General features: G+C 36.4%; 1 protein-coding gene and 1 long non-coding RNA gene across 2 annotated transcripts; one reads left to right on the top strand and one right to left on the bottom strand.

The window, feature by feature from the left end:
- Positions 1 to 10,494: 10,494 nt before the first annotated feature.
- LOC112003958 (uncharacterized) lies at positions 10,495 to 11,834 on the bottom strand. The gene is made up of 4 exons (XM_065761641.1): positions 11,682 to 11,834; positions 11,067 to 11,333; positions 10,700 to 10,903; positions 10,495 to 10,657 (listed from the first exon to the last, which is right to left on the bottom strand). Exons 1-4 carry the CDS (start codon positions 11,832 to 11,834, stop codon positions 10,502 to 10,504), a joined length of 780 nt encoding a protein of 259 aa, XP_065617713.1. The 3' UTR covers positions 10,495 to 10,501.
- Positions 11,835 to 12,191: 357 nt separating this feature from the next.
- LOC136062531 (uncharacterized) lies at positions 12,192 to 13,650 on the top strand. The gene is made up of 3 exons (XR_010624263.1): positions 12,192 to 12,671; positions 12,856 to 13,038; positions 13,136 to 13,650. It is a non-coding gene; the product is annotated as an uncharacterized LOC136062531 (long non-coding RNA).
- The last annotated feature ends 2,319 nt before the right edge of the window (positions 13,651 to 15,969 follow it).

Raw genomic sequence — 15,969 nt, 5'->3', positions numbered from 1 at the left:
CAGAAGAAAAAATTTCAGCTTCAATTTTTTGCTGCACAGAAAAATTTCAGCTTCAATATTTTTAAGGAAAAGAAAGGCAAGTAAGGTTGTTCCAAGTTCTTCTTGCTTGAGTGTGTGATTAACTTGAAGAAATTACTATAGTCTAATCTTGGGGGGTTGTTCGGCCAAGAGAGCCATTCACACCGAGTTCTACTCCGGGTGGCACGAATCAACCTTTAAAGACAACGCATTTGCGTGATTCTATAGTTTGTGAGATCTTTCTAACTCTATCTATTTATTTTGTCATTGCTAATTTTTAGGGTTTGTATTGTTGAATCAAAACTTGTTTATTTAGCCATATTTTCCAACATTTTTAAAGGTTGATATTTGTGTTTTAACAATGAAGAAACAAGTTGTTGATTCTCTTAAGGTCATTTCGGAAATTACAAAGCTTGAGGCTTTTGATGGAAATAAATTTAAACGTTGGAAAGAAAGGGTTTTGCCCATCTTGGAATTTACCGAAATTGACCGGGTTCTTTATGAGCCTAAACCCGAAGAAGATCCTAAAAATATAGCAAAGTGGAAAAAAACAAATAAATTGTGTGTTCATACTATTAAGTGTGGTTTATCTAACAAGTTGTTTGATAATTATTGTCATTTTACTTGTACTAAAGATTTATGGGATAAACTTAATGGTCGTTATGGGTTTGAGGATGAGGGTGCTAAAAAATTTGCTACGGCTAAATTTATGTCTTTTCAAATGGTTGAGGAAAAAAGTGTTTCTAGCCAAATTGAAGATTTTCAAAAATTAGTTTCCGACCTAGCTAAAGAGGGTGATGTTTTACCCGAGAGGTTTGTGGCTCATGGCTTAGTGTTTAAGTTGCCGGACTCTTGGAAAGAGTATAAACATCGGTATAGCCACCATAGAACCTATTTGAATCTTCAACAAACTATCGTTGATATTCAAATTGAAGAAACAAATAGGATGTTGGAAAAGGTTTCTAGAGTTAAGGAATTTACTTCCAAAGCTAATGTTGTAGAGGGAGGACCCTCTAGACCTCCACAACATAATAAGAAACATGATTTCAAGGGAAAAGGAAAATTTCATAATAAAAATGACCCAAATCCTCAAATCCAAAAGAAAAAGGGTAATTGTTTTATTTGTGGCAAGGTAGGTTATTATGCGGCAACATGTAGGGCGAGGGGCAACTTCAACAACAATAAGAGCAACAACAAAGGCTCTACATCAAATAAGGCAAATGTGGTGCAAACCGAAGAGATCATTGCGGCGGTGGTGTGTGAGGCACACTTGGTGACAAAAGTGAAGGGATGGGTAGTTGACTCGGCTTGCACAAGACACATTGGTGCATTCAAAGAGGAGTTTAGTTCCTACACTCCTATGGCAGAAGGCACCGAATGTGTCTATGTTGGAGAGAATAGGTCCGTGCCGGTGAGTGGTAAAGGGAAGATACTCTTGAAGCTAACTTCCGGTAAAACTCTTTCACTCAATAATGTCCTTTATGTACCTCACTTTCGACGCAATCTCATTTCGGTACATTTGCTTGGTAAGGTCGGTATTAAAGTTTTATTTGATGGTGGCATAGTTACTTTAACTAAGAATGAAGTTTTTGTTGGTAAAGGCTATGATGATGAAGGTCTTTTTGTACTTAATGTTGATCAAGTTATTAATGAAAAAGGTTCATCTTCTTGTGCTTACTTAGTTGATTCCATTGATGTTTGGCATGGTAGACTTGAACATGTTAATCTTGGCTATATAAAGAAAATGAAAGAATGCGGAATTATTAACTCACTAAGTGAAGCTAATATGGACAAATGTGAAATTTGTGCCGAAACTAAAATCACCAAGAAACCTTGTAAATCCATAAGAGAAACCGAGCTTCTTGGATTGGTACATAGTGACTTGGGTGATTTAAAACACACTATAACTAGAGGTGGTAAAAGATTTTATGTGATCTTTGTTGATGACCATTCTAGATTCACTAAACTTTATTTACTAAGAACCAAAGATGAAGCTTTGGAGATGTTTATAAAGTATAAAAGCGAAGTTGAGAACCAAAAGAATAAAATGATTAAAAGACTTAGAACCGATAGAGGTGGTGAATATGAGTCTAATCCTTTTAAGGAATTTTGTGAACAAAATGGCATAATACATGAGGTAACTCCACCTTATTCACCGGAATCTAATGGAATAGCCAAAAGGAAAAATAGAACTCTTAAAGAGATGATGAATGCTATGCTTGTTAGTTCCGGGCTATCTTCCAACATGTGGGGGGAGGCCATCCTTTCGGCTTGCCATATTCAAAATAAGGTACCTCATAAGAAAACCGGTAAAACTCCTTATGAACTTTGGGAAGGGCATAAGCCTAACTTGGAATACCTCAAAGTGTGGGGGTGCTTGGCTAAGGTCATGCTACCCGAGCCTAAAAGGAGAAAGCTTGGTTCTAGAATATGTGATTGTGTGTTTATTGGTTATGCTTGCAATAGTTCATGCTATAGATTTCTTGTCATCAAAAGTGATATATTAGAATCATACACTATTATTGAATCCGAAAATGCCATATTCTTTGAGCATGTGTTTCCTTTGAAAAATAAGGAAAAAGTATTGCATGATTCTATTGAAATTTCTAATGACTTTGTTGATGATGTGCAAGAAATAAGAAGGAGCAAGCGAGCTAGGAAGGAAAAGGATTACGGTAACGATTTCCTTGCCTATGTCGTTGAAGATGAACTTGTAAGTTACTATGATGCAATTAAATCCGTAGATGCACCTTTTTGGTTGGAAGCAATTAATAATGAATTAGAATCTATTATGTCTAATCATACTTGGGAATTAGTTGAGCTTCCACCCAAGGTCAAACCTATTGGTTGCAAATGGGTGTTTAAAAGGAAATTAAAACTGGATGGTACAATTGATAAGTTTAAAGCTCGCTTAGTAGCCAAGGGCTATAAGCAAAAATATAATGTGGATTATTTTGATACTTATTCTCCGGTTACTAGAATTGCATCTATTAGAATTTTATTTGCCATTGCTTCTATTTACAAACTTGTAATACATCAAATGGATGTTAAAACTGCTTTTCTAAATGGTGATTTAGAAGAAGAAATTTATATGGAGCAACCCGAGGGTTATGTAGTTCTTGGACAAGAACATAAAGTTTGTAAGTTAGTTAAATCTTTATATGGTTTAAAACAAGCACCTAAACAATGGCATGAAAAATTTGATAATGTTATGCTTACACATGGGTATGTGATCAGTGGCGCCGATAAATGCATATATAGCAAGTTTATTAATAATGAATGTGTTATTATATGTTTATATGTTGATGACTTGCTTATATTTGGAACTAGCCTTGATGTTGTGCATGATGCTAAACACTTTCTTACCTCTAATTTTGATATGAAAGATTTGGGTGAGGCAAATATAATCTTGGGCATCAAGATCCTTAGGGATAATGATTGCATTACACTATTACAATCTCACTATGTAGAGAAAATTCTTAAAAAGTTTGAACACTTTGATATGTCACCTATGTCTACTCCTTTTGACTCAAAGGTGCACTTGTTTAAAAATCGTGGTGATAGTGTTTCACAAGATAAATATGCACAAATCATTGGTAGTTTGATGTTTTTGACAAACTGTACTCGCCCTGATATTGCATATGCTGTTGGTAGATTGAGTAGATATACTCATAATCCTAGTATTGAACATTAGGATGCAATATCAAGATTGTTAAGATATTTAAAGGGTACTTTTGATTATGGTTTGTCATATTGTGGTTATCCTGTTATATTAGAAGGATATTGTGATGCTAATTGGATCTCTAATACAGATGAGGTAAAGTCCACTAGTGGATATGTGTTCACACTAGCTGGAGGGACTGTCTCTTGGAAATCATCTAAGCAGACTTGCATAGCGAGATCCACCATGGAATCAGAGTTAGTAGCCTTAGAAAAGGCTGGGTCCGAAGTCGAATGGCTTAGGAGTTTGTTAATTGATATACCATTGTATACTAACTCTATTGCCTCTATTTGCATACATTGTGATTGCCAGGCTGCCATAGCACGTGCTAAAAACAAAATCTATAATGGGAAAAGTCGACATATCCGATGGAGGCACAATATTGTGAGGTAGCTCATTGATAATGGTGTAATGTCCTTGGACTTTGTGAGGTCAGAAAGGAATTTGGCCGATCCTTTGACCAAGCCACTAGCAAGAAGGCTGGTGAGTGAGACATTGAGAGGGATAGGACTGATACCCAAATTGTGACACTATGGCCAATGCCCAACCTCTATGATGGGTGATTCCACACAAGGGGTTAAATGGGTGGAGGTCATTTGTGGTCCATATAGGCACTGTCAGTTATTATGTATTCTGTTATCTCATTGAGGAGATTAGTGACGAGTCCATCCCTATGGTGTGAGACAGTGCTAAGTTGCAGATTGTTGGAGGTTGAGCTCTAGCTCTTAATGGATCCATAGTCCCTACCTGTTGGGATGGGGTGTACTGCACACACTCTTGATGGATGCCACCTATGTGGGAGTGGAAGTTGTGTCGCTTCCTATGAGACTTGGGTAGGTCTCTAGAGCTCTCATGAAACCCAATGGCGCATGGCCTGTATAAGGCGCCAACCCGCTTATGGAACAACCTTGGTAAAGAAAGGTATGTGGGTAGTAAGTTTGGTTATCTAATAGCTTAGTTAAAAGAGTCTAACTCTACCATTGTCTAGTAGTTCCTACTTATTTACTCTAAGTATGGTTAAAACCTTAGAGTACCATATTGATGCATGTCTTCTTGAGTTTATTGCCTCTCCTAGTTTAGTGTTTGTAACATGTGGGGGATTGTTGGAGTATGTGTGTGTTTCAAACACTTAATGTATGTTTGTGTCCCACATTGGTTAGGAATGAATCCTGTTATGAGTTTATATGGCTTTGCACATCTTAGGTGGTAAGTTGGATCACAATGGGCTAGATGTTGGCTTGGGCTTGGGCTTGGGTTTGGGTTTGTTACATCATTCTTGGGCCTTACCTTTTCCATTACTTTCTTTTAGCCCAAATTTTGATATAATTTTATGTCCGTTGGTGAGCTTCTGAGCAGCCCGTTGGGCATTTAATGAACAGCCCGTTGGGCACAAAATTTGCACAGTAGCCGTTGCAGGACTTGTCCTTTAGTCAGCCCATTTATCTTCCTTTTAGCAAGCATATAAACCCTACAAAACACACTATTCATACATCAATATTTCTCTCATCTTCCCAGCCGTATATCCCTCTGTTTCCTCTGTATTCTTACTGCATAGAAGAAAAAATTTCAGCTTCAATTTTTTGCTACACAGAAAAAATTTCAGCTTCAATATTTTTAAGGAAAAGAAAGGCAAGTAAGGTTGTTCCAAGTTCTTCTTGCTTGAGTGTGTGATTAACTTGAAGAAATTACTATAGTCTAATCTTGGGGGGTTGTTCGGCTAAGAGAGTCATTCACACCGAGTTCTACTCCGGGTGGCACGAATCAACCTTTAAAGACAACGCATTTGCGTGATTCTATAGTTTGTGAGATATTTCTAACTCTATCTATTTATTTTGTCATTGCTAATTTTTAGGGTTTGTATTGTTAAATCAAAACTTGTTTATTTAGCCATATTTTCCAACAGAATAAGGGGGGCATACCGTTGGGTCTGGGAGCCTTTAAGGGAGCCATTTGTTTCAAAGCTACCTCCACCTCCAAAGCTGTAAATTCACTAGTTAAATTCACATTCATCTCGGCTGTGACTACCTCAGGAATAACATCAATAACTTCATCCAAGTGGTCGGTTCTGTTTGAAGTGAACAAATTCGTATAGAAGTCCACAATAGTGTCATTGATTTGCTGCTGATTTATGCACCAATTACCACTAGCATCATGAAGTCTAGTGATGGAATTTCTTTGTCGTCTTTGGGAAGCCTTACTATGAAAAAACCTTGTGTTTTTGTCACCATCTTTTAACCACAAAATCCTGGATCGTTGCTGCCACATAGTGGCTTCTTTATCAATCAGCAAGTTTATTTCCTCTTGCAAAGTTATCATATGTCTTGGGTTCCCTCCACGGATTGCTCTTTTTTCACCCTGAGATAATTCTTTCCTTTTCCTCTCAATCTCACGTTTCACATTCCCAAAGGCTTGTCTACTCCAACGTGTAAGTGCCTGACCACATTGGTCAATCTTTGTGACAATTTTTGTATCCCACGGCTCATTCAAATTTTTTCTCCAAATTGTTTCTATAGCATCTGTGCACCCTTTATCCATCATCCACATTTGTTCAAACCGAAAGGGCTTCTGAAACCCACACTTCAACTTCTCAGATACAATCCACAAAGCCTTATGGTCCGAAGTAGTGACATCCAAGTGGTGAATTTTAGTCCCCGAGAACATTGAAACCAGTCATTGATCGCTATCGCTCGATCTAGTCTCTCCCAAACTGTATAGTCTGCAAAGTGCTTGTGCCATGTAAAAGGTGCACCTACAAAACCCATATCCATGAACCCACATTCATCAAGTACATCTCGAAAGGGTTGCATCTGATTATGTGGTCTGCTCCTTCCTCCTAGCTTCTCAGATTCTCTTGTAATTTCATTAAATCACGTGCACAAATCCACGGAGAACTGCTATGAGATTTTAAAGTATGAAGTTTTGCCCATGATTCATACCTTAACCGTGTATCTGGTTCCCCATAGAAAACAGTAAATCTCCACTCATTGTCTTTACACTTATTAATCATGCAGTCAATATGGTTTGGAGAGAAAGTCTCAATTGATAAGTCAAAATCTTCCTTCCAAAAAATCACCAATCCTCCCGCCTTATTTCTCCATGGAACTTTAAGCATATTCTTGAACTCTATCCATCTTTGAACTTGAACTAGCCTATCTTTATCTGTCCATGTTTCGGCTAAAAACATAACAAAGGGATCTTTTGCCCACACTAATTTTGGCAAGCTGATCTTCTGTATGTAGGTTTCCAAGCCCACGACAGTTCCAAACTAGTAGACTCATTGCTCCTGGTAGGGCTGGGAACCAACCTCCGCCAATATCAAGATGTTTTCATTATTAATTTAAGAAACCATATATTTCTTACTTGGTAACTTAGACTGATCTGCATGATGAGGTGCTGCTCGTTTCTGCCCTAGTGGTTTAGTATTAATCAGAGCCTCTTGTGTCACAGTTCTTGGGAAGCGTTTCCATGTGGCCAAGGAAGGTGTGTTGCTAGGTGCTCTGTTTACCGAGGGAGAAACAGAGGTATTGTTGGCAGTGCCAGCTCAAGACCTAGGCAACTTAGGCCTAGGCCTAAGGCCCCACAACAAATAAAAAATTTCCCTACTAAAAAAGGCCCCATCTCCCTTAGTAAAAAGCCCAAAATTTTATAAAAATATAACATTTTTTAAATAGTTGGTACCTTTTTTTAAGAGCGATGCTAAAAATACCATAAATTTTATTATAGATTTAACTGATATATCACCAATCACATAAAAAAGTAATTCAAACACAAATAAATTAAGTTGTTGAAATTCATCAATTACAATCATAATCACATTTATTGTGAATATTTTGTAGTATTTTCAGTATTTTTTTTTTTTTTTTCATTTCTAACATGGCTTTTAAAATAGGAGACCAATAAAAATTTAACCCAATCGAAACCCTAAGATGTTTCAAATAAAATGCTGCAAATGTGATAAATCACCAATGATGACTAATTTCCTACTAAGCCACACACCAAATAATATCTATCTATCTCTTTTTCTTAAAAAGAATATATAAAATTAAAATTTAGATTATAACTGTACTTAACTATGCATAATCATACATCCAAGTTAAAGTAAGTTCCTTTTGATTCAACTATAATATTCAATCTTCTATTTGAAATTAACCTTAGTTGAGCTAGTATTATTCATCAATTTCTACATTTACATCAAATTAATCTTAATTTAATTAGTATTATATAATTTTATTTAATTAATGTTTATATATAAAAAGGCCCTGGAAAAAAAAAAAAAACCAAAGGCCCAATTGGACCAAACTTTAGGCCCAAAAACCGAAACCGACTGAAAAACCGACCGAAACCGAAATAAACCGAAACCGACGGTTTTTCAACTATTTCGGTCGGTTTTGATTGAGATTTTTAAAAACCGAAAATTTCGGTTTTAGTTAGTCGGATAAAAAAAAACCGACCGAACCGAACCGATTACAGCCCTAATTTGGAAGTTTTGGGAGGGTTAAGGGGTGGTGGGGTCGGGTTATTTTTGGGAATTTTGGGATTAATGAGGGACGGTGGGGCCATGTTGGGATTCTGTTTTGGTTCAGCTGCGTGGTTAGAATTTTGGGAAGGAGAGGGAGTAAAGGAAGGGCTAGGGGAGGATATTTCTGTTTGTGGAAGGGGTATTGATAGAAAATATTTTCGGTTACCATTCTCTGCTCATGATCTTCATTCCCAGGTAAGTCAAACTTGTGTAACTCCCGGTCTATATCCTCAATTTGTTTCTCCAACGTCTCCATGTTGACCTGTGTATGCACCAAATCCGGAATTGATTGATTATGGCCAGCCCGACCATTCTGTGGAAGGAAAGAATTTCTCGAAACTGAATTTAATGCTTCCACCATTTCAATACTTTCCTGATTAGTCTGAGAGGTTTCCTGTGGCCTCTTTGTCACGACGGTCGCCGGCGGCCGCTGTGATGAGCCATGAGGTTTACTTCCTTTTGATATGTCTTTATTCTTAACATAGAAACCAGGTACAGTAATCACTGCCTTGCGCGAGCTTACGAAGGGAGAAGCTCGTATCCATAGACCATACCTCTTATCTGTTTCCTCAAGAGTACCTTCACTGTCTAGCCACAACTCACAGTCACGGTCATTATGTGTTAGCCGCTCATATTTGAATGATACCCATAGTTCTTTATCATCCTCAAGACAAATAACTCTTCCACCACATAATAAGAACCCGCACTCTCATGAAACCACCACCATCTTCAATGGGCATTTTTGGGTGGCTGATAACCTTCCCAACAGTTTCACAGAGTCCCGACGCCACCGTCGGGTTCATATATCCTAAAGGAATGTCGTGGACCTGCACCCAAAAATGAGTAAGATTAAATGATAGTTCTTTCACAATTGAGTCCTTACCATATCATTGTAGGAATATAAGATGCTTATCAAAAGTCCATGGCTCATTGGCCATGATCATATCCACCTCTTCCTCATTGTCAAAGGTGAATAAGATAACATGGTTACCAAGATTTTTCACCCTGAAGCCGTTTTTGGATCTCCATAATGGCATGAAAGTTGCTGCAATTGCATTAGTGTTTAACGCTCGCTTCGTCAAAATTTTTGCAGCAATAGTATATTCAGCAGAAGCCAACTCTGAGTGTAACCGGAAATTAGGACCTTCCCTATGCGAGAGAGAGAGCCCATTCCACTGTATAGTGAGGTCTTCCATGGCACAAGAAGTGTGTCCCTAAGCACCAAAGTTTTCAATTTTTTTTTTTTTTTTTAAAATTTTGTGGATTCATATGTACTGTTTGTTTTGATTTATGTTTAATGTTATCTGATTGAGTATTTTTGCTGTATATTTGGTAGGGTTTAAAGATTATTCTGTGGTTTTTCATTTTTTATTTGGTTTAATCCTTTAGGTTATAGGATTTGTTATTAGGGGTCTTTTCTTGATCACCAAGTAATTACTAATTGCTTGTGATTTCATTAGATATTGTCTTTTGTTTTGAATGGTTACTTTTTCTCTAATGAAAAATAAAATCTTATGTTTAGTATTCGGAATCATTGGACAAACTTGTGTTTGGGAACTAATAGTTTTTAATTATACTGAGTTTTTTGTTATTTGATTGTAACATTTAATTTATTGGTTCTTACAGGTTTTGTGAATTTGAGTTCTGTTTTAGCATATAGCAATCATGAGATTCTTAAAGGGGAGTAAGGTGGAGGTGCTAAAGAATAAACAGGTGCCTCCAGGCGCATGGCATTGTGCTAAGATTATCTCTGGTAATGGACACACTTACAGTGTTATGTATGAAGGTTCTCTGGAAAAGACAGCTAAGGCAGTTGTGGATAGTGTGCCAAGGAAGGATATTAGGCCTCGCCCTCCTCCCATGGAAACTATGGAGGGTTGGGCAGTTGGAGATGTTGCAGAAGTGTTTGATGTTGGTTGTGGGAGAATGGATTCTGAAGGTTTTGGATGGGGATTATCATTTGCTTAGGCTATTGGGATCTTCAGAGAAGTTCAGAGTTCACAAATTTAACATCCGGGTGTGTCAAATTTGCCAAGATGACAAATGAGTTGTGATCAGAAAGGTAAGTTTCTAGTTTCATCTTGTTTTAAATTGTCATTATTGTTAATTTTTAGTTAAAAATACTACAAATGTAACCATTCCTCCTGCTTCTTACAATGATGTGATGCCATTAAAGACAACTACGGAATATCCTACTCTAATCCCACCCCCCCACCCCACCAAAAAAATCCATTGATTAAAAGTTAACTAAGATGAAGGCCATATCCAGCTGATTTTAGATTCCTTATCTCCAATAAATGTTCATCATTTGAAATGTTGAGTGAAACATGAAGATTTGTCAATTGAGCTTCTTGTTCCCAACTTAAGGGCCCAGAAGCAGATATAGCCTCCAGAGTGCCCTAATAATCATGCAACTCTAATCTATGGATGCTTGTTGCTACACTATCTTTCGGAGAGAGGAAACATTTCCCTTCCTCATCTCTGCAATCATAATAGGAATCAGCATCACTACTAAGGGTATCGCAGTCTGGAGCAGAACATGTTAAAAGGTCACCTGATAACCTATTTGGACTATTAGTAACAACACTACAACTACCAACAGAAGATGCATCACTATCACAATGAATAGGTTCCGAATTTCTCCCCTGGAAACACAATAAGAACCCTTCTGATTTACCCTTTCCAATTCAAAATATCGAGTTGTTTGTTTATTAAAGGAAGCATGCATGTATTTTTCACCCAAATTTACTTGTGGGAAAGCTACAGCATCTACCTTTTTCAGCAAGGGGATGGAAACTCTGAAATGACTCTTTGACACTCGCCCTCATTCTCAATTGCTCTCATTTTTCCAGAATACCCTTCAGTATGAAAGGAGCAATAAGGGGACGCTCTCTTCAATGTTCTAGATGAGACAATATGAGATTCCTGCAAGCAAATATTGTCTTGAGCAGCTAAACATGTATTTCCTGCCTGCGTCTTTCTCCTTGTATCTAGCTGTGGAAACTCAGGGGTCATCTGATGACAGTTCAAGCTAGATGGTTTGTTGAACTTCACAAGCTCACAATTCTGAGAACCCTGCGAACAAAATCATCATCAAATTAGTCGATGCAAAGGAAAAATCACAGATAAACAGATTCCATGGCTCTTGTTCCCAAAAACACTATGCCCGCTATGATAGGCAGTGAACTTCTAAATTAAAATTATAAACTATTCATTGCCTATCAATCACATTAAATTAGCCATCTGACTATTAACACCAGATAAGTAAGACAAAATTGGACTCAAACTCAAATATACCCAGGAACCAAGTAAAAGAAAGGCAAGACACTTTAAAACTGCGCACAAATTTTTAACTAAAAATTAACAATAATGACAATTTAAAACAAGATGAAACTAGAAACTTACCTTTCTGATCACAACTCATTTGTCATCTTGGCAAATTTGACACACCCGGATGTTAAATTTGTGAACTCTGAACTTCTCTGAAGATCCCAATAGCCTAAGCAAATGATAATCCCCATCCAAAACCTTCAGAATCCATTCTCCCACAACCAACATCAAACACTTCTGCAACATCTCCAACTGCCCAACNAAAAAAAAAAAAAAAAAAAAAAAAAAAAACTAGAACAATTTGCATTATCCAAACTAGAAGTTTCAAAGAAGACCTTCCATATCAAAATTGCTCTCCCATTATTTCAAAGATTGGGCTTTGCATTGGCACAATATGCGTCCATAAATGCCAGCAGGCCTGAAATGAACTTATATCACTGAACCAATAACATAATTATACCATCTGGTGGTCATGCATTGTCAAAAGTAGAAAATTTGGATGCAGCTCTTGCACCATTGTTTAAGGGGAGAAATGCAGCAACCCCTTTTTTTTTTTTTTTTTTTTTTTTTTTTTTTTTTTTTTTCGGTAATTAAGTTTTCATCAAAATTTGTTTAGAGCAATCTCCTTCAAGCCATTATGTGATGACTCATAAAACCATATATGTGTATTTTTAAAAAAGTCACATGACTCATTAAATAGGTCATGTGACTATAAGTAATATGGATAGTTTTATTAATTGCTACATACTGGGTTTGGAGATAAACATTTTCCTTTCTTTTAGATAGCATACCTATATCTTGCATGAAAGTTTGTCTTTTATATTTGTGGATAAGTTTCTTTCAATTTATCACAATTTTTTATTATTTCTTCAGGGTTGGAAAACATAATGGGGTTTGAGGAATACCCCAAGTGGGTCCAGTAGCTCTTGTGGTGCTTGGGCACTGGTGTTTTACCTCACCAGTTCCCCTCCCCCAATTTACTTACAAAAGCAAATAGATGTTAAGCTACTCTTTGGAGAGTTTCGGGAACAAAGGTTGCAGAACATTTTTTGTAATTGTTTGTGCAGAGATTAGTCCCACAAGGTATATTTGTTTTGTGACTTTTACAAGTGATATTCAAGTCGACTACACTTTTTCCCTAAATAATTATTCATAGTATAAAATAAAATAATAAATTAACAAATATTCCCCTTTGTAACTATAATTATTGTGCTATTATTCATTATATTGATGCAAATGTCTGTTATCCCAAATTCTGTGGACATAGGTTTCCTTTGTTTGAAGGAAGATATGGGTGTGGTTCAATTGAGTTGGAGGACATTGTTAAACAATGTAACAGGAAAGATGCAGGAATGGTATCAGTTGCACCTCTAGCCTTGCCAAAATAAGCCAAAGAGGGCCCCCTAGACACATTCCATTTCAATTTGAGCAATACTAGAGCAAATGAGTGGTAATCACTAATTGCAATACTAATCCATGGATATGCATATTGATATCTTAACTTTATCTGTATTAGTTGATAATGACAGAGAGATTTTGTTTTGCAGATCTATGAGCTGATCAACAGCGTTGTCTTGTAAAGATTACTTGGAAGGGGTGGCTCAAATCTCCAATTTGGGATTTTTTAAGGGCCTTTATAATGAAGAATGATCTGTTGTCTTGCAAAGATGGCTTGCTAGGGCTGTAGGGGTGGCTCAAATCTCCAAGTCGGCAATTTTTTAGGACCTTTCAACAAATAACGATCTGTAAAGCTCGAAGCATTTGAGCATCTTCCCAAGAGAGGTTTTGTGATTGATTCATGATGTTGTAGGTGTGTATCTTATGTATCCTGTATCTATTTCGTGATTTATACACTCTTTCCAGTTTTCTGCATTTGTAATATATTTTGTTATAGGCTAATGCTATTGTATATATCATAATGTGCTAGAATTTGGCATTGCTAGGCATCGGGATTTGATTAGCCTTAAAAGTAATGTAGCGATTATATAGCCATTTGTAAAATTGAGAAATCTAAGGACAACACTTTTTACAACTATTGAAATGGTATATTGGGAATTTGTGACGGATGTTATATAAAATGATGTCATTGGCGATCTTAACAAAAGTGTTTTTTCACAAATTACAATTTGTCATCTTGATAAGTTAAGTTGTGAAATTTGTTGTTTGTGTTATTTGCTCTAAAATTTAGCTGCAAAATTGATTTTAGCTGAATTTGGGGTGCAAAATGTGCAATTCAGTCAAAATCAAAATTTACACCGAATCCATATAGTTCTACGTATTTTTTCTCCTACCACTAAATGATGTAATTTAGAAAGAAAGTGAATTTCTTTCGTACCAGTAAAAGATGTTATTCGAAAACAAAGTAAAAGATGTGATTTAGTCAAAAAGAAATAATAAATAAAGGTTTTAGGAGGTAGGGTGAGAAAGTATGGGTAATGGTAGAAGAAGGTGCATGAACCTATTGTTTTTTTTATAAATATATGATAAAATTGATGAAAAGTTGGATATTCCATTGAAATTAACAAGAGGAAGATTATTAAATTGAGCTTGTTTGGAGATTGTGTGCCATGTGATTCTGGCTTCTTCCCACGAGTTATTATATTCCTGATATCGAGTTGTGATCAGCTTCTTTTGCATCCTTAAATATATGATTGATTTTTTAGTAGTTTTCACCTTCGAATATCATATTTTAGGATTCAGCACTTAAAAAAAAAAATATATATATATATATATTTTGATGAATGAACAAAATTTGATTTTCATAGAATAGCTATATAATCAGTCGAAAACTCAACCCAAATAGAACAACACTCTACAACTACACTAGACTGTTTTTGGAACTTGAGTTTGTCAAACTCAAGTTTGGGCTGGAACTTGAGTTCCAATCATAATTGGTGTATACTGCTTAAAACTCGAGTTTGGGTTGGAACTTGAGTTTGACAAACTTGAGTTCCAAAACTAGTCTACTTAACTAATTAATTTTAGCCGTATGCTATTCAACAATTTTTTTCTAAAATGGTATTATTCGGCAAATTTTGCCTAACTACAACATCAAAAAAGCTACAAAACCATGTTAGCTAAAAGAAATTGGAACACATAGAGCTCAGAACTCAGACACATTACAGAAGAATGCCATTGACTACTACTTGAGAACAAAACTGGAAATTCCCCAAAGATAGCATTTACCCTGTTTTGAATAGTATTGTAGTAGTTGCCACTTTTTTTTCTACTCTTCATTTCCCACCTAATCATTTTGACAGTGGTTTCTTCGGAGTGATCTCTTATCTTGGTGAATTCTAGCATTCCTCTACATCCAAATATGATACATAGCAGACCACAAAGTCAATCTACAAACAACAAATTTCATATTCTTACCTCTTAACTGATTCTCACCCCAATTTATAATCTCAGGCTATTGGAACTTTAGGTATTTTATTAAGCACCAGCACATTATGGTTCTCCATAATCTCATCGAAAAGGAACACTCAAAAAAATAAGTGATCCCTACTTTCAATTCGCATTCTGCCAAACTACGCTGAGAATCCAAAATAGCACCACACTGCAACAAACCATCTTGGGTGGACAATCAATTGTGGATTGCCAACCAGCCTATAAATGCCTGCTTTGGAATAACTTTAGGAAACCAAATGATTTTTTTTTTTTTTCCTAAATAACCAAATCCCTCAAACAATTTCATTAGTTAGCAAGGTTTTGAAACTATTTAGCAATCTAACAAATCGAGTCCGTCGGAATCGATTTTACTCTTTGAAATCGAGTGAAGAGAGGTCGAGTTTTAGTTTGAAATTGAGGGTCCGTTTGGATTGAGCTTATTGTTGCTGAAACTGAAAACTGAAAACTGAAAACTGAAAACATGTAGCAAAATAATTTTTAAATGTGTAAATAATATCGTGGGACCCATTTTTAATGAAAAAGTTGTTAAAAAGTGATATTTGTGGATCCGTGAACAGTGCACGAATGCACTGTTCACAGTGGAAAAGTCAGCCTTTGCGGCTGAAAGAAAAAAAAAATAGCAAAAACGCGTTTTCATCAAAACGCAGACGCTAAACGCCGAACCCAAACGGCCACTGAGTGTTTCACACTCGAGTTCCATGAGAACACAAGAGAAACCCAGAAACTGAAGAATGAAACCCAGAAACTGAAGAACTACACGAAGAAGGCGAAACCAAAGAAGAAAACCCAGAAACCTAGACTAAACAAAGAATAACACAAACCAAGAAAGAAGAAACACAAACCAGAACAAAGAAGAACACAAACTAGCGAAGAGAAAACACAAACCAAAGGCTCCAGGAGGCGGCGACGAAGCTCTGTGAAGGTTTTTCCTCTAATTCGTTGTTTTTCTTGTCTAGGTCTTTTGATTTGA

The sequence above is a fragment of the Quercus suber genome, unplaced genomic scaffold, assembly GCF_002906115.3.
Source record: "Quercus suber isolate HL8 unplaced genomic scaffold, Cork oak 2.0 scaffold_424, whole genome shotgun sequence".
Lineage (NCBI taxonomy): Eukaryota > Viridiplantae > Streptophyta > Magnoliopsida > Fagales > Fagaceae > Quercus > Quercus suber.
Note: the sequence above shows the minus strand (reverse complement) of the source record. Positions and strands in the feature narration are given on the sequence as shown.

Bases quoted from the DNA above. Each gene is read 5' to 3' on its own strand.
- LOC112003958 (XM_065761641.1), bottom strand. From the start codon at position 11,834: ATGTTGCAGAAGTGTTTGATGTTGGTTGTGGGAGAATGGATTCTGAAG. The intron at 10,904-11,066 runs GTCATTTCAGAG...TTGTGTTTCCAG, and splicing joins ATGAGGGCGAGTGTCAAAGA to GGGAGAAATTCGGAACCTAT. The intron at 10,658-10,699 runs GTAGCAACAAGC...CATGATTATTAG, and splicing joins TCCTCTCTCCGAAAGATAGT to GGCACTCTGGAGGCTATATC.